The sequence below is a fragment of the Ursus maritimus genome, unplaced genomic scaffold (genome assembly GCF_017311325.1).
Source record: "Ursus maritimus isolate PB19 unplaced genomic scaffold, ASM1731132v1 scaffold_20, whole genome shotgun sequence".
Taxonomy (NCBI): domain Eukaryota; kingdom Metazoa; phylum Chordata; class Mammalia; order Carnivora; family Ursidae; genus Ursus; species Ursus maritimus.
In genome coordinates this window covers 47,741,864-47,760,616 of record NW_024424453.1, presented here as the reverse complement: position 1 = coordinate 47,760,616, position 18,753 = coordinate 47,741,864, and the positions used below count along the sequence as shown (strand labels likewise).

General features: G+C 39.1%; 1 protein-coding gene across 4 annotated transcripts in view; it reads right to left on the bottom strand.

Annotated features, from left to right (window-relative positions):
• ULK4 (unc-51 like kinase 4) overlaps window positions 1-13,797 on the bottom strand; it is a 596,079-nt gene extending 582,282 nt beyond the window's left edge. For 2 of the 4 annotated variants that reach the window (XM_040636927.1, XM_040636926.1), the window contains exons 1-3: window positions 13,621-13,796; window positions 7,473-7,666; window positions 986-1,085 (exon numbers count right to left, since the gene is read on the bottom strand). In XM_040636927.1, the coding sequence (XP_040492861.1) occupies window positions 986-1,085; window positions 7,473-7,610 (238 nt within the window). In that variant the 5' untranslated portion in view covers window positions 7,611-7,666; window positions 13,621-13,796. Of the gene's footprint in view, window positions 1-985; window positions 1,086-7,472; window positions 7,812-13,620 lie in introns of those variants that run through there. The other 2 variants (XM_040636925.1, XM_008709911.2) reach the window with 2 other exon arrangements.
• Between the last annotated feature and the right edge of the window lie 4,956 nt (window positions 13,798-18,753).

Genomic DNA, 18,753 nt, shown 5'->3' with positions numbered 1-18,753 from the left:
ACTCTTAGCTGTCACCTGAAAGTTCAGTCAGAACACTATGATGAAGGTAGGAGGTATTTTGAAATTTATTTTGTTTCGGTGGGTGAGGAACCACTCCAAACACAGGCTATGATGATAGGGAGCAGAAATAACAGCTGAAGCAAAAAGGAACACAGGGAAAGTTCCCTGATCACCTCAACAGTGTGTTCGACCATGAATGTAATTAAGCCATAGTCCTTGCCTATTGGTTCAGAAAAAATAAAATGCAAGTAAGTTATTTTTCCAAATAACCTCTTCCATGATTCAGTTTTATAAATTCCAAGTGCCAATATAAAGGGTAAGACTCATAAAGCTAGAAATTACAGTATATCTTAATATTTAGTGATCCTTTCTTATTACTCAATGTATAAATAGAAGTACGCTAACAGGGGTGGTTTTTCCCTGAAGACACTGAAACTAAAAGCCCAGATAATATCAATACATTCAGTTATTTTTCTCCCTATATAGTCCCAGAAAGTTATAACAAGTTATCTCTAATGATCGTTAGGTGCTGGTATTTGTTGGTTCACCTTGGTCCTTTTTCACATAGCTTAAGTTTTTATAAACAGCAAGTATTTTCTTCATAAGAATAAGAAGATGATCACTTTATAAACTAATTACCTAATAGCTACTTGACCTAAAATACTTGGTTTTTATTGAATAGGAAAACTTGCTTGATAAGTTCATCACTAAAAAAGACTTCTAAATTTTTATGTAGGTGATTTAGTAATATTTTATACCAAAGTAAAGTTAAACCCAAATTGAATTTTACTGTCTCCCTCCTACCAGACATCTTTGTTCTTTACCCTACCCTGATAACGAAACAACATACGTGCAAGTGAACATAGTCAAGAGACCGAGAGCTTCTATTTGCAGTGCAAAAGGAAAACAACAAAACCTACATCACATGTTTTTTTCAAAACTACATAAGTTGGATATATTTGTAGCACTTCTCACACACACTTACCTGTGCAGAGTTCCACCACTAGCCAGAGATGATTGCTGGTTTCGTACCATTCGTGAAAAGTGACGATATTCTTGTGTTTAATTTCATGGGTGAGACGGACCTATAAAAACACAGTATTCACATACACACACAAAAAGTTCTTAAAATCCTCACATCTATTAAGAAACACCTACATACACAATTGGAAAGTGGGTAACAAGACAGCGGAATTTGGTGGAATTCTATACAGACATTAAAAATGATGGCTTGAGATGCCCACTCTCGCCACTATTATTCAACATAGTACTAGAAGTCCTTGCAACAGCAATCAGACGACAAAAAGGGATCAAAGGTATTCAAATCGGCAAAGAAGAAGTCAAAATGTCTCTCTTTACAGATGACATGATACTCTATATGGAAAACCCAAAAGAAGCCACTCCCAAACTATTAGAAGTTATAGAACAATTCAGTAAAGTGGCAGGATACAAAATAAATGCTCAGAAATCAGTTGCATTTCTATACATGAATAACGAGACCGAAGAAAGAGAAATTAGGGAATCCATCCCATTTACAATAGCACCAAAACCCATACGTTACCTTGGAATTAACTTAACCAGAGACGTAAAGGACCTATATTCTAGAAACTATAAATCACTCTTGAAAGACATTGAGGAAGACATAAAAAGATGGAAAGATATTCCATGCTCATGGATCGGAAGAATTAACATAGTTAAAATGTCCATGCTACCCAGAGCAATCTACACTTTCAATGCTATCCCGATCAAAATACCGAGGACATTTTTCAAAGAACTGGAACAAACAGTCCTTAAATTTGTATGGAACCAGAAAAGGCCCCGAATCTCCAAGGAACTGTTGAAAAGGAAAAACAAAGCTGGGGGCATCACAATGCCAGATTTCGAGCTGTACTACAAAGCTGTGATCACAAAGACAGCATGGTACTGGCACAAAAACAGACACATAGACCAATGGAACAGAATAGAGAGCCCAGAAACGGATCCTCGGCTCTTTGGGCAACTAATCTTTGATAAAGCAGGAAAAAACATCCGGTGGGAAAAAGACAGTCTCTTCAATAAATGGTGCTGGGAAAATTGGACAGCTACATGCAAAAGAATGAAACTTGACCACTATCTCACACCATACACAAAAATAAACTCCAAATGGATGAAAGACCTCGATGTGAGACAGGAATCCATCAAAATTCTAGAGGAGAACATAGGCAACAACCTCTACGACATCGGCCAAAGCAACCTTTTTCATGACACATCCCCAAAGGCAAGAGAAACAAAAGATAAAATGAATTTATGGGACTTCATCAAGATTAAAAGTTTCTGCACAGCCAAGGAAACAGTCAGAAAAACTAAGAGGCAGCCCACGGAATGGGAGAAGATATTTGCAAATGACACTACAGATAAAGGACTGGTATCCAAGATCTACAAAGAACTTCTCAAACTCAATACACGAGAAACAAATACACAAATCAAAAAATGGGCAGAAGATATGAACAGACACTTTTCCAATGAAGACATACAAATGGCTAACAGACACATGAGAAAATGTTCAAAATCATTAGCCATCAAGGAAATTCAAATCAAAACCACACTGAGATACCACCTTACGCCAGTTAGAATGGCAAAAATAGACAAGGCAAGAAACAACAATTGTTGGAGAGGATGTGGAGAAAGGGGATCCCTCCTACATTGTTGGTGGGAATGCAAGTTGGTACGGCCACTCTGGAAAACAGTGTGGAGGTCCCTTAAAAAGTTAAAAATTGAGCTACCCTATGATCCAGCCATTGCACTACTGGGTATTTACCCCAAAGATACAGACGTAGTGAAGAGAAGGGCCATATGCACACCAATGTTCATAGCAGCAATGTCCACAATAGCTAAATCGTGGAAGGAGCTGAGATGCCCTTCAACAGATGACTGGATTAAGAAGTTGTGGTCCATATATACAATGGAATATTACTCAGCTATCAGAAAGAACGAGTTCTCAACATTTGCTACAACATGGACAGCACTGGAGGAGATAATGCTAAGTGAAATAAGTCAAGCAGAGAAAGACAACTATCATATGATTTCTCTCATCTATGGAACATAAGAACTAGAATGATCAGTAGGGGAAGAAAGGGATAAAGAAAGGGGGGTAATCAGAAGGGGGAATGAAACATGAGAGACTATGGACTATGAGAAACAAACTGAGGACTTCAGAGGGGAGGAGGGTGGGGGAATGGGATAAGCTGGGGATGGGTAGTAAGGAGGGCACGTATTGCATGGTGCACTGGGTGTTATACACAACTAATGAATCATCGAGCCTTACATCGGAAACCGGGGATGTACTGTATGGTGACTAACATAATATAATAAAAAATCATTAAAAAAAAATAATAAATAAAAATAAATAAAATAAAAATAAAAATGATGGCTTGAAGGCTGGTGATAGGGAAAAATGCTAATTCAATGTACAATCTTAAAAAAAAAAAAAAGCTTGTGCAATACAGTTTTGTGTTTGTGTAAACACAACATTGCAAAAGAAATGTTCATAGGAAAATGACCAAAAGGAATATATCAAAATAGCTGTTATGAGCAGAACTGCTGGTGATTTTAATTTTTTCTACTTTGCTTTTTCTATTTTCTACATTCAGTCCACAGTACTTTAATAATCAGGAATGAAATAATTTTCAAGGAAGAAAAAAAAACTTTACTAAGTAAAAATAACCTCAAGGCTCAATAACACAATAGTTAAGTTATATATCAACAGACTAAACATTAGCCCAACTTTAAAGCATTGCATTTTGTATCATAAAAAAATGACAGTATAATAATGTTAAGTTAAAAAGGCAAGAAACAAAATTATGTAATACCATGATTTAAAATCTTTTTTAAAAACTCATAGTAAAAAAGACTAGAACAAACAAGCCAAAACAGAACAGGGACTGCCTCAGATGATGGAACAATGCTGCCTTTTTTTTTTTTTCTTTTCTACCCGTTTTTCTAGATTGTCCAAGTTTTCTATAATGATGAGGTATTACTTTTAAAATATTTAAGTCTCAAAGGATTCTACAATTTTATTCTTAAAAATATCCTTAGTGAATCCCAGTATCAATTCACTCGGTTTATTAAAAGAAGAATCATTACAGTGAGCACACTACTCTTAAGATGTACATTTCCATTAGATCATGAGAATAACTGTGCACCAAAAAAAGAATGAATCCAAAACTCAATTGCAAAGATGTAAGAGACTATCAGTTAAAAAAATACTAAGTTGCCTCAGGGATGTTTGCTTTCTCCCTTCAAAATCCCATTAAATACGGAAACTAAAACCACAAAAATGTGTGCTTTGTTAACAAACCATCCAGACTTCAAACTGGTGACAACTACCCAAGTGCTTTGGATCCTTGTTTTCTGATTCTCTTAACAACATACACACACCCCCACAAATTCTACTGTCACTCACACTCAACACAGGCTAATAGGCCCACTCATCTGTAGAAATACAGAGCTCCTTATTTTAAAAATAGGTAAGTGGTACTCTCTAGGGACAACTAGGTGGGCTCATATTCTAACACAAAGAAAGGGAAATGAATCCACACAATTTAAAGAGAAAAACAAAAATCAGAGTGGCCAAGAGAATTCGAGGAGCACTTTACAATAAACTCCTAACAAAGGGCCAGAGGAGAGTGGGGAAGACACAAGGTAAGCCTGTTTAAATGGATCCCCACTGATTTAGGCACTGGAAGGGGGGGGGGTCCTAACGACGAGTAAAGGAGGTGTGCAAATTCCACCAGAAATCAGGCCACAGCCGAGGCTCCCACACTCCCTATCACTCAGTATATGCCAAGTACCTACCCTTCAGATGCTGATTCACCTCAGCTCTCTCAATCTCCCCTTCACCTGCACCTCAACCACCCATCTGTTAGATTTGTAGCCCCCATTATGTTTCTGTTGGACTGAACTGTTAGGTTTTGACTAAGAACCGTATCATCTCCAAAGTCTTGCACACATCCTAGCCTGTGACCACCACTCCTTCACTTTCCAGCTCACTCACCCCAGCTCTCCAATTCTGGTTCAATTCAGACATCCACATTCCACACATACACAAGCAACTGGGGCAGACACGAGCCATGCTGACTGACCCAGCTTCAATTTAGGATCCCCAATCTCAAATGGCCCCAGCCCATCTGTCGTCCAAGTGAGGTTTCACACGTTTGCTTTCCTCTTGCCTAGAACACTGCCTTCCCCTCCCCACCCCATTGAGGACTTAGCTTCTCATCTCAGAGAAAACCTCATTCGAAGAGAAATTCCGTGTGTTCCTAGCACTGAATCCACAAACTAACCTGCATCTTGTCCCATATACCTGTTTTCCCTCAACTATCCACGGCTCCTTACAAAAACCAACACCTCCTCATGCCCATTAGAATAGCTACCTTCAAACAAAAACAGAGAATAACAAGTGTTACCACCAAAGATGTGGAGAATAGAATCCCTTGTGCAGTGTTGGTGGGAGTGTAAAATGGTAGAGCCTCTGTGGCAAACAGAGTGGTATTTCCATAAATAAACAAACAAACATAGAATTCCACTCTCTGGGTATATATCCAAAGGACTGAAAGAACATGTCCTGGAGACATATGTGTACACCCATTTTCATAGCAGCAGTATTCACAATAGCCAAGAGGTAGAAGCAACCCAAGTGTCCACAGATAGGTAAATGGATAAGCAAAATGTGTATATACACATAGTGGAGTATTACACAGTCTTATGAAAGAAAGTCTGACACATGCTACAATATGGAGGACCCCTGAGGACACCATGCTAAGTGAAAGAAGTCAGCCATAAAAGACAAAGGAGGTAGGATTCCACTTACATGAGGTACCATTCAGAGACAAAGTAGAATGGTGGCTGCCTGAGACTGGGGAAGGAGAAATGAGGAATTATTGCTTAGTGTGTACAGAGTTTCAGTTGTGCAAGATGACAAGAGTTCTGGACAATCCAGTAATCACACCCTGGGTATTTACCCAAAAGAGGTGAAAATTTACATCCACACAAAAACCTGTTTATAGCAGATTTATTCACAATTGGAAACAATCAAGATGCCCTTCAATCGGTGAATGAATAAACTGGTACAACTATGTGATGTTGTTCGTCAATGAAAACACACGCACTTCCAGCCACAAACAGACACAGAAAACTTACATGCGTATTGCTAAGTTAAAGATGCATGTAGCCTTTTCAGATTGACAATTCCAACTCTATTACATTCTGGAAAAGGCATACTATGGACATAATAAAAAGGTCAGTGGTTGCCCGAGGTTGGGAAGAAGGGGGAAGGGTGAACAGGTGGAGCACAGTGGATTTTTAGGGCAGTGAAACTCTTCCATACGATACTGTAATGATAGATACATATCATTACACATTTGTGCACAACTATTGAATGTACACCACCAATAGTGCACCCTAATGTCAACTATGGATTTTGGAGGATTATGTGTCAATGTGGGTTCATCAATTGTAATATATGTGGCACTCTGGTGGGGATGCTGACAATGGGGAAGACTATGCATGCAGGAGGACATGGAATAAGCAGGAAATCACTACACTTTAATTTTGCTGTGGATCTAAAACTGCTCCTAAGAAATTAACTTTTTAGGGGCACCTGGATGGCTCAGTGGGTTAAGCGTCCAACTTTTTTTTTTATTTATTTAAGATTTTATTTATTTGACAGAGAAAGACAGCCAGCAAGAGAGGAAACACAAGCACGGGAGTGGGAGAGGAAGAAGCAGGCTCCCAGCAGAGGAGCCTGTTGTGGGGCTCGACCCCAGGACCCCAGGATCACACCCTGAGCCGAAGGCAGACGCCTAACAACTGAGCCACCCAGGCACCCCAGCGTCCAACTCTTGATCTCAGCTCAGGTCTTGATCTCAGGGTTATCAGTTCAAGCCCCACATTGGGCTCCACGCTGGGCATGGAGCCTACTTAAAAAAAAAAAATTAACTTAAAAAAAAATGAATTCTAGAGATGCTGGTGGTTGTACAGAATAATGAATGTACTTAATATCATCAGCTACACACTTAAAAATGGTTAAGATGGTAAATTTTTCGATACATGTATTTTAGCACAATGGGGGGTAAAAAAAGCTAAGTTTGGTCCAGGAGCCTGGGCTATAAATTTTAAAACCAAGTCACTCTCACCCAATGTCCTTCCTTTGGCAAGCTTCATAAATCACATACTAAATTTATGAGTAAATGATCCAATATACAGTATATCTTCCCTGACTCTTCCCAAAAAAATTAACACTAAGTTGCTGAATACTTAAGTATGCTTATTAGTCATTATTCAGGATTGGTGGCACTAAACATAATGAAACACCATTCCATAATGAAAATGTGGTATTTGCTATAGTGAGTTCAATGGCTTCTGTTTAATGCTGCTACCTCTCCCTGATCATAGCCCTGTGTTTTCCCAGAGGGAGGGAAACATACTTGACTTACCCAATTGGTTATTTCAGGCCTTTTGCACTTATCAGTACAAAGAATAGCTACAAAATTGATTGTTCCCTTCCGCCGCCCTTTATAAACAACGGTGTTGCTTCCTCGGCCAATCTCCTCATACAGAATGAAGTTTTCCATCTCTGGGCTGACTTCTCACATTGGATAAAATGACAGCCTAATGGCATCTCTAGCTCCTAAAAGGTAAACAAAAAAAATACTTATAAATGCAAGCTAGTTACATGATTAATTAGCCTAGGATACTTAATATGTAAACCTAATAATTGTATAAACTCAGAAAATTCACCCACAGGTGTTGGTTACTAACGTCTTTTTGTAGAGTGGGGAAAAAAAAAAAACTAAGAGGAAAATAAAACAATTGACAAACCAATACTCAATTTCCTTCAACAAGATCTCAACAAAAATGATGAAAATGACAACTACTTCCAACACATGTAACAAAAAGAGGGATGAATGAGATGCCAGCCAGTGTATCTTGATACTTTTCTTATATTCTTATTACAAAGGCAGGCACACTGTGTCAACATCTGTATAGAGTGGGGCAATATATGACCTACCTAAACCTTGAATTATGAGACGCAAATGAGACAATGTATGTTAAAATACTTTATAAACAAATGTGGAATGATATTTCCATCTAACCCACAGAGATTCTGAAAGTCAATCCAAATATTATTTGGGTCCTGGGCCAAATCCAGCCTGCTGCCTGCTTTTGTAAATAAAGTTTAACTGGAACATAGCCACACCTACTCATTTATATATTGTCTAAGGCTCCTTTGGGGCTACAGTTGCAGAGTTGTGGCAGAGTGATGGCCTGCACACATTCTAAAATACCTCCTATCTGGCCCTTTACAGAAAAAGTTTGCCAAATCCTGTTTTAAGTTTAAACAACAACAACAAGAAAAATTTTTTAAACCAACCATTTCATCATCAAGAATATAAGCAGTTAAGAGAGCTCACATTCTTGGCCAATTTGTCCTAATTTGCATGACTGAATAGGCATTGATATAGTCTTTTCTCAGATTTTATTTAGACTTGAAGTACTTTAGTGGATTCAGTATCTTGAACAATATATTTACAATATATTCAAAGTATTTACTAGATTGGCAAAATATATTTTAAATTGCCATCTCTTTGGAAGGATTTCACATTCTAGATTACAGAAAATTTTCCAGAAATTATCCAGTAAGCTGGAAGATACACTCTTTAAAAGCAGCTGTTTTACATGGTATCCAGTAAGTCAGAACCTAGAGCAAAACCCTTTGAAACAGAATGTAAAAGAGAAGTTAATGAGTATGACATTTCTTTTTGGGCAGATGAAAATGTTCTGGAATTAGTACTGATGGTTGTACAACTTTGTGAATACACTAAAAACCACTGAATTGGGGTGCCCAGATGGCACAGTCGGTTAAGTATCTGCCTTCGGCTCAGGTCATGATATCAAGGTCCTGGGATTGAGCCCCTAGTGCTCCCTGCTCAGCATGGAGTCTACTTCTCCCTCTCCCCTCCCACCCCCACATTCTCTCTCTCAATAAATAAAATCTTTTTTTAAAAAATCACTGAATTGTACATTGTAAAGGGGGTGAACCGTATAGTATGTGAATATCTCGATTTTTTGATATAATAGACATGTACTCTAAGTTTAAAGTGTACGATGTGATTTGATACATTTATATAGAAGAATAGGATTACTACCATAACATTAGCTAACACCTCTATATGTCACATAATTATCACTTTTTTGTGGTAAGAATATGTAAGATCTATTGTCATAGTGACTTTGAAGTCATATGTTATTGTTCAGTATAATCACTATGACGTACATCAGATCTCCAGAACGTATATTCTGTTGTAGGCCATACAAAAACAGGCTGAGAGCCGCATCCGGCCAAAAGGCAGCAGTTTGTCCTGTTCTGGTATAGGGAACCAGTAATCTAAGAATCTAGGAATAACTAACTCTATGATTCCATCTTCCAAAGAAATTAAAATTTACAGAAAAATGGGGGGAAATTCTACTATAAAAATGTATAGGCTAGTAGTTACATTTAGTTAGATTACAAACCTGGTCTCTATATCAAATCAGAAGAACTCGTACTATTCACAGAAAAATTCTTTAAATTCTAAGTAGAAAAGATGTGGGAGAAATCCGAATTTAAATCAATGAAAACTCAAAAGTGGCACAGATAGTATCTATTTATTTTAATGATCACTTTTACTAATTTCCCCTCTATGTTCCTCTCCTCCTAAAACCCATTCATTAAAAACCAATACTAACTCATGACCCACCAAAATGCAGCCCAGACAGGAGTAATTGTGTGGCAACAGGTCAACGTTACATAGTATGTAACATAACCAAAGTAAGATTAAATTAACAATATCTTAAGATGGAAAAGCTATTTAGCCAGAAAAAAATAACCAGAGACCTTTAATTAAATAGTCACAAATTGGCTACATTAGGATACACCACAATAAGGTGTTGAAATAAGTTTTTATGTAAGATAAAGAATTGATTCCTTGAAAAAAAGATTTTAAACCACAAGAAAAAAAATAATCTTCAAATTTTGAATTTGATTCAGGCCAAATTCTTTTCCTCAATCTTTTACTGAGTAATGCATCTAGACAGACCACACAGCCTCAAATTAACGAAATGCACCAATTACAAAGTCTGCTTAGGTAAGGGTGGTTTACTATGGAAGCACTTTCCCTCTCTGGGGCTCAGTTTCCTTAGAGTAAAATAAGAATTGAATCAGATGATCTTCTAAATTATCTTTCAAGTTTGAAATTCCAGGCTTTTAGATTCTTTTTGGCTCACTCCAAGGCCATTCTCACCTTAGATTTCCTAATATGCGTTTTTTTCAGCAATCAGACAACAAAAAGGGATAAAAGGTATTCAAATCGGCAAAGAAAGAGTCAAACTGTCTCTCTTCGCAGATGACATGATACTCTATATGGAAAACCCAAAAGACTCCACCCCCAAATTACTAGAACTTATAGAGCAATTCAGTTATGTGGCAGGATACAAAAATCAATGCTCAGAAATCAGTTGCATTTCTATACATGAACAATGAGATTGAAGAAAGAGAAATTAGGGAATTGATTCCATTTACAATAGCACCAAAAATCATATGCTATCTCGGAATTAACTTAACCAGAGAGGTAAAGGATCTATGCTCTAGAAACTACAGATCATGCTTGAAAGACATTGAAGACACAAAAAGATGGAAAAACATTCCATGCTCATGGATCAGAACAATAAACATAGCTAAAATGTCTATGCTACCCAGAGCAATCTACACTTTCAATGCCAGCCCGATCAAAATACCAATGGCATTTTTCAAAGAGCTGGAACAAACAGCCCTTAAATTTGTGTGGAACCAGAAAAGGCCCCGAATCGCCAAGGAATTGTTGAAAAGGAAAAACAAAGCTGGGGGCATCACAATGCCAGATTTCAAGCTATACTACAAAGCTGTGATCACAAAGACAGCATGGTACTGGCACAAAAACAGACACATAGACCAATGGAACAGAATAGAGACCCCAGAAATGGACCCTCGGCTCTATGAGCAACTAATCTTTGACAAAGCAGATAAAAACATCCAGTGGAAAAAAGATAGTCTCTTCAATAAACGGTGCTGGGAAAACTGGACAGTTACATGCAAAAGAATGAAACTTGACCACTCTCTCACACCACACACAAAGATAAACTCCAAATGGATGAAAAACCTCGATGTGAGACAGGAATCCATCAAAATCATAGAGGAGAACACAGGCTGTAACCTCTTTGACATTGGCCACAGCAACTTTTTTCATGACACATCTCCAAAGGCAAGAGAAACAAAAGAAAAAATGAACTTGTGGGACTTCATCAAGATAAAAAGCTTTTGCACAGCCAAGGAAACAGTCAAAAAAAACTAAGAGGCAGCCCACGGAATGGGAGAAGATATTTGCAAATGACACTACAGATAAAAGACTGGTATCCAAGATCTACAAAGAACTTCTCAAACTCAATACATGAGAAACAAATAAAAAAATGTGCAGAAGATATGAATAGACACTTTTCCAATGAAGACATACAAATGGCTAACAGACACATGAAAAATGTTCAAACTCATTAGCCATCAGGGAAATTCAAATCAAAACCACATTGAGATACCACATTATGCCAGTTAGAATGGCAAAAATGGACAAGGCAAGAAACAACAAATGTTGGAGAGGATGTGGAGAAAGGGGATCCCTCTTACACTGTTGGTGGGAATGCAAGTTGGTACGGCCACTTTGGAAAACAGTGTGGAGGTCCCTTAAAAAGTTAAAAATAGAGCTACACTATGATCCAGCAATTGCACTACTGGGTATCTACCCCAAAGATACAGACGTAGTGAAGAGAAGGGCCATATGCACCCCAATGTTCATAGCAGCGTTGTCCACAATAGCTAAATTGTGGAAGGAGCTGAGATGCCCTTCAACAGACGAATGGATTAAGAAGATGTGGTCCATATATACAATGGAATATTACTCAGCCATCAGAAAGAACGATTACCCAACATTTGCAGCAACATGGACGGGGCTGGAAGAGATTATGTTAAGTGAAATAACTCAAGCAGAGAAAGACAATTATCGTATGGTTTCACTCATTTATGGAACATAAGAAATAGCAGGGAGATCGGTAGGAGAAGGAAGGGACGAATGAAGGGGGGGTAAACAGAAGGGGGAATGAACTACGAGAGACATCGGACTCTGGGAAACAAACTGGGGGCTTCAGAGGTGGAGGATTGGGATAGGCCGGTGATGGGTATTATGCACTGGGTGTTATACACAAATAATGAATCATGGAACACTACATCAAAAACAAAGGATGCACTGTATAGTGACTAACATAACACAATAAAAAATTATTAAAAAAATAATAATATGCATTTTTTAGCTATGTAACCTCTTAAATTGCAAAATAAGACACAAATACAGAAAACCCCACAGAATAAATGCATAGTTTAATGAATTATTATAAGAGGGACATCCTTGTGATCATCATCCAGGTGAAGAACATCACGTTGCCTGCTACTCCAGAAGTCCCTTCCTGAGCCTGTGGCAATCACAACTCCTCATCCTTTCCGATTCAGTCATTCAGACTTTCACAGTTTTCACTTCCTAGTGTTTCTTTATTGCTTTCTTACCAAGTGCGCATTTACTGACACCACAGTTTAGTCTTCCACATTTTCTAAAGGCATGGCACGTCTTTAAAGACTTTCAATCTACAAGTTCACCAAGGTATTATCAGAGAAGCCAGAAGTCAGAACGAATCACACCTAAGAGCAAATGAGCATTTAAGATTCAGGAGCCGGGCTTACATTCAACAAACTCTGAAAATGACCAGGTGATAGAGGCACGCAGATAAAGGCCAGAACCCTCCCTTCACTTACCTCTACCTTCATATCATTAACTCCTCAACTAGCAGCAGTGCCCCAGCCCAGACCTACTGAATCAGAAACTCTGGAAGCAGAGCCCAGCCATCTGTGGTTTAATTCACCCCACCTGATGCACGCTCAACTTCGTTAACCACAGGCTAAAACAACCTTTTTGGAAGGCATAAAAGGTGGCAGGCACTGGGCCAAGCATTCAACAAGTGCTCCTCCTTGACAGGCTGAATTAACTACAGACGTTAACTGACCTCGAAAGTGCAGGAGCTGAGTCGCTACGTAAACACCCCTCGCTCCAAGAAGCTCATGACCGGAGAACTGGTCGTTTTCACTGCCTCTCTACGACCATGGACATCCGTCAGCACAGCCGGCTTAGAATTCAGGAAGCGTCGCCAAGTTTTAAGCGGAAAAACTTCGAATCTGGGGCGTCCATAAAGCGCATCTCCCGAAGCCTACAGTCCCGAATCCCCCCTGCACCTAAGTCCTCGAAGAGATGTCCCATGTGCCCGGGACCAAAGCCTCGAGAAAATTGTTTAAGGTTTTTAGTTTAACACAATAACAAAGCAGAGCGCGAAGTGAGAAGATGCGAGAGGCACAGGGTTCACGGAGGGAGGGCAGGTAGGATGGCGCCCCTCCAGGCCTGTAGTGTCCCCCTCACCCGCTCAGGAAGACACGAATCCAAATTCGTAAACGCTAAAACTGCCACTGCCACTCACCTGGAACAATTGGAGGGGAGAAGCCGCGGACCCGGTGAAAACCTCCCGCCACGGCGCGCGTCTGGGCCTCTAATCCTTCGGGGCAGGTCCACTGACCAAGGCCCGGGGTGAAACAATGGAGCAAAATGGAACGTGCAGGCGCAGTTTAAGGTAGTGCGTATCCAGCACCCCTCTGCGTTTGGATTTTCCCATCCCGTCTCCAGGGCAGCACGCAGAACGCCGGAAGCAGCGCAGGGCGCTGACTGGCTGAGCAGTTTGAGTTCCTATTGGCTAGAGCCCGGAAGTGGGGGGGGCCGCGGCAGACCTGTTGTCCAACCTAACTGGGTGTGGGGACTGGGGTTTTAGGAGGATACGGGGAACCTGCTTGGGCAAAAGATGAGCAGTTGGGGCCTATGAAAGCCTGGGCCCTTGTCATTTCTTCCTGCCTTACACTGACCTCCTCTGTTTCCTTCCATTCTTTTTCTGACGTTTCCGGAGCTCAAGGACGAGGCGACATGGTCTGGGTAATTAATGGCTCAGAAAGAAGCCAAGTTTCTTGGGTTCCTCACCCTTTAGAAAAGAGAAGACTATGAATTACCTTTGCTTCTAGCACGTGAGAAAACAGACCACACCCTCCATCTCGAGTTGATTGCTTATGGCTTTTAAAATTCCACGTCCTCCAATTCCAGCCACGAGATAACACCAGCTCCCTCTTCCTCCCATCAAGTTAGGTCAGTGGTTCTCAAACTTTAGCATCAGCATCACCTGGAACGCTTGTTGAAACACATTTCTGGGCCTCGCACACAGAACATCTGATTCTGTGCTTCCGGATGAGACCCAAAATTTTGCATTTCTATCAAGTTACCAGGTGATGTGGATGTTGCTGATCAGGGACCACGCTTTGCAAACCTGTATGTGGAGGAGCTGTGCATCTCTTTGATCTCAGGTGAATCACAGCTATTCTTTGACTTCTAACCCTTCCTACATTCTCAGGAATCTTTCTCAGTGGCTTCTGCTTTCAGGATAGAACTTGGAAATACTTTCTAAATGACGTGAGGCAAAGGCCAAAAGCAGTGGAAAATGAAGAATGCCTTCTGAACACTGAGGCTTTTTCTGCCCAGAATGATGGCAGCAGCTTGTGTTTTAATCTTTGGTGAAAAAAAATTGGCAAGGTTCCCTGTTGGGGAAAGAGATTTCCTTAATACCTGCAGAAGAGAAGGTCTCCCAACAAAAGAGCTATCTCAGCTATCTCAGTGCCTTATTTCTTCTAAACAAAGTTCACTAAACGATAACCCCCAAAATGCGCAATAAACACTGAATGAGCCCTTTTAGTGCCTTACTCTTGCATATGAATACATAGCCAGAGATATCAAGACATATAAGGAAAGCCCCTACGATGAAAGAGATTTAAATAAGCAAACCAATGAAACAAAAACATTGCAGAAACCAGACTAAAACATCAAAATTATTAATATCATTGTAGATGTGAACATGCATAGCATCTATAGTTTGCATTCTCTTTTTTCTTTAATCCAAGAGCTATTTAAGAGTTGGGCCTTTGTTTGCTTTTTTTGCTGGATATATTTTGTTCTTCTTGTTGGCCTGCATGTATTTGGTTTGGGGGAGCTACTGAAATTTCCTTTGTTTTGTAATAAATGGTTAATATTTTTATATGTTCCACAGTAGTTTGGAAAAAAGATCTATTTCTTATTTGTTGTGTTCAAATTTTCATATGAATACTTTCAAGCTTATTAAATGACATGTTCAAATCTTCCAAACCTTCTTGTTAAGTTGCTTTATTCTGATTGCTCTGCCACTTCCTGAGAAAGATGTTTTGAAGTTACTATGATTGTGGATTTAGCAATTACTTCTTTCTGGGTTTAATTCAAGGGCAGTGAGCTTAGAAATATAACAGCAAAATTATCCCAGTGGAAATAAATAGGAGGAAAACATTATTAAAGATAAAAACAGAAATGAATGAAACAAAAGGGGGAAAATCTAACTGGGACATAAATTCAGAGGGCAGGAGATGGTTTCCATGGTTCTCTTCTGGGTTGAGAGAACTAGACACAGAAGCTGGCCATGGTGCACTGTGGTCTCCAGCTCTCCCTAAGATATGATGTGCTCCACCCTCAGGTTACCAGCTTAGGGAATGGACTATCCTGGAGACACAAGCTCAAGTTCTGAGAGCCTCAAGACCAAAGTACCCCATTACACTGAAGACTTGGGAGAGAGCATGATCATTCCTCTAGCACTGGCTTACAAGTGTAAATGCACTGGGAGAGCCAGATGCCACCACCCTCTTGGATGGGAGATTTTCAACCTTATAATGTAACCCATAGTCTTTAAAATTTCTGGCCTCCTGGGATGACTTTTCCCTTTAATAACAAAAATTAATCACTGTAACAGCTATTACACATGCTGTGGCAACTCCAGGATGGACTAGATTTCTAGAGAAATTACATTTTTTTTGGTTACTCTGTGCAACAAATTCCTTAGTGATTGCTCCCTTCTCCCCGTCTTATCTCCAGCACACCCTTTTTGTCTCTGACCCTGCTCCCCCTCTTGCACCTGATGGTGCTTTCTTCTTCTTCCTTCCCCAAAGCCCATGTTACTGTGCAAAACATATTTTACTGATGGTGTGGTAATAACAGAGGTTACAACACAAAAAAGGAAAGGACTTAAAAGTGAGTGTTAGACATAATCATGATAAGGGTGTTAGAAAGCAGGTACTTTCACACTGCTGGTGGGAAAGCAGTTTGGCAATATCTATCAAAATAACAAATGTACATCCCCATTGGCCTAGCAGCTCTTCTAAAAACTTATCTAAACTTATCTTATTGTGTCTCCAGGATAGTCCATATTTTTATAAATATATATATATTTATATATATATATATGATTGACATATATACCATATATATCGTATATGATTATATATGATACATATATATAAATTATTTATATATATTATGCATATGATATATATAATTATATATATTTATATTTAATTATATATATTTCTATATAATTATATATAATTATATATATGATTTAGTATATATGTATATATATTACATTTGAAAAATAATATATGCAAAAAGTATTCAATGCAGCCTCATCTATAATTTTAAAAAACTGATAATAAATGTCTATCAGGAAGACACTGATTAAATTAGAAATTAATTTGCTCTGTGTGTATTGATATAAAAACATCTCCAAGACTAGTTATTAAGGGGAAAAAGCAAGGTGCATAACACTAAGTGTAATATACTCCCATTCATAAAAAAGAGGAGCAAGAGTACATGCAGGTATTTGTTCATATATGCAAAGAATAGCTCCAACACCTCCTTGAAGGAAGGACAAGAAGCCAGTAACTGCTGACTGTTGGAGAGGACCTGGGTGGGTGCAGGGCTGGCTAGAAGAGACACACTTTGTACAGTTCAGATTTGAAACCACATAACTACACTACCTATTCTACCTGTACATCACTTAATGTAAATGAATATATATTTTTAAATGATACATAGCATATGTGTATGTTTTATATATACACACATATATACATATACCCATAGATGGACAAAATGAAATGTGGTTCATCTGCATTCTCCAAGCCTCCCAGCCATGCACCACCCTCCTTTCTCAGACTTTCCCAATAGCTTCATTTTCCCTTCTCTCGTTGTCTACTCAGTCCAGGACTGACATCCCTCCTTCTTTGTCTTCAGGGGAATATTGTCTCAGTCTCATCATCGTATCTGATGGAGCATCTGAACTCCCTACCCATTCCTCACCTCTTCTGGACAGAACTGATCTAATCTTTAATCAGCAGGAAGATTGTTACAGAATTTCCCTAAACAAATGTTGCCCACTCCTGATTGCTACCTTTGGGAATGCAAAGAGTCTGTAGATTATTTGCATTTTGAGTTTTCTCTTAACAAACCTCAAGCCAAATTATTAAGCCAGCCTCTCTAACGGTTTCTGAAAGGGGAAAGGGCTGGTTCCCTTTCCTCTTTCCTAGTAACACTGAAAGGAATGTTCTTATCCATCCATCTCAGGAAGCAGTTCTGATTTTCTGCTTGAGGATAAATTCACATGTGATAGGGGAGTGTCACAGCTTTAACATTTCCTTTGTGATCTGTAGAAAATTATTTGTAAGCTTAGAAAGGCATTTCCCGTGTGGAGATTTGCCATTCACCTGTTTTTCTACTTTTATTGTTTCAATTTTAACATGGGATTATTTAGTCCATCTGGAATTTATTTTGGTGAACATTATAGAATTAGGTTCTAACTTTATTACGCCTCAGAATAATTAACCAATTTTCCCAGCACCAACGTTCTCCCTTTCCTCAGGCACTTGTGATGCCTCCCTCATTGTAGACCAGTTTTTTGGTTTTTTTTTTTTTAATATGCTAAAGGTCTACTTCTAGCTTATTTATTTCAATCGGTTGAGATCTCTATTTATGAAGTAGTTGGAGATGATTCTGAATAATTTGGGTCTTAAAATTTATAGCATGGAAGAAAGAAAAATTACCTGCAGAGAACGAAGGGACACGATGACAGTGAGAACATAGGGAGGGGGGTGGTTAAGAAAGACAGTGCACCATGTGTGATGGGGAGTCATTTATAGCTCTGAACTACACTAATAGCCAGCCTGTGGCTTACATCAAATTATGAGAGAAAAAGTCTGGCGTGGTAACCCTCTGGAGCTGGCAACAGACTGGGAGCAGGATCATAGGAATCCTGTGTACTAACCATGCATTGATTCAACAAATATACACTCAGGGCCTACTATACATCAGGCAAGACATTCACTCCTGGGTCTAAGGCAGTGAACAGAAAGATAGCATTCTGTCTCACAGAGTTCTACTGGAACTGGAGAGAGAAATAGTGTCTCTGGACTGGAATACATTGTCAATGGGGGTTACGCATCTTGCTTTTCCTTAAGATAGGCATTGCGGATGACTGTCCTTTTCTGGCAGTGCAGAATATGAGTCTCCTTCTTATATTCAAGTTATTGCTCAATACCTTGGGTTCCGTTGCCTAGAAGTAGAACCTGAGGAGGGGATTCTTGTGCATGTGATTTATTAGGAAGTGTTCCTAGAAAGAGGGGAATAAGGAAAATAGGACAGGGCATAGGAACAGCGAAGCAGG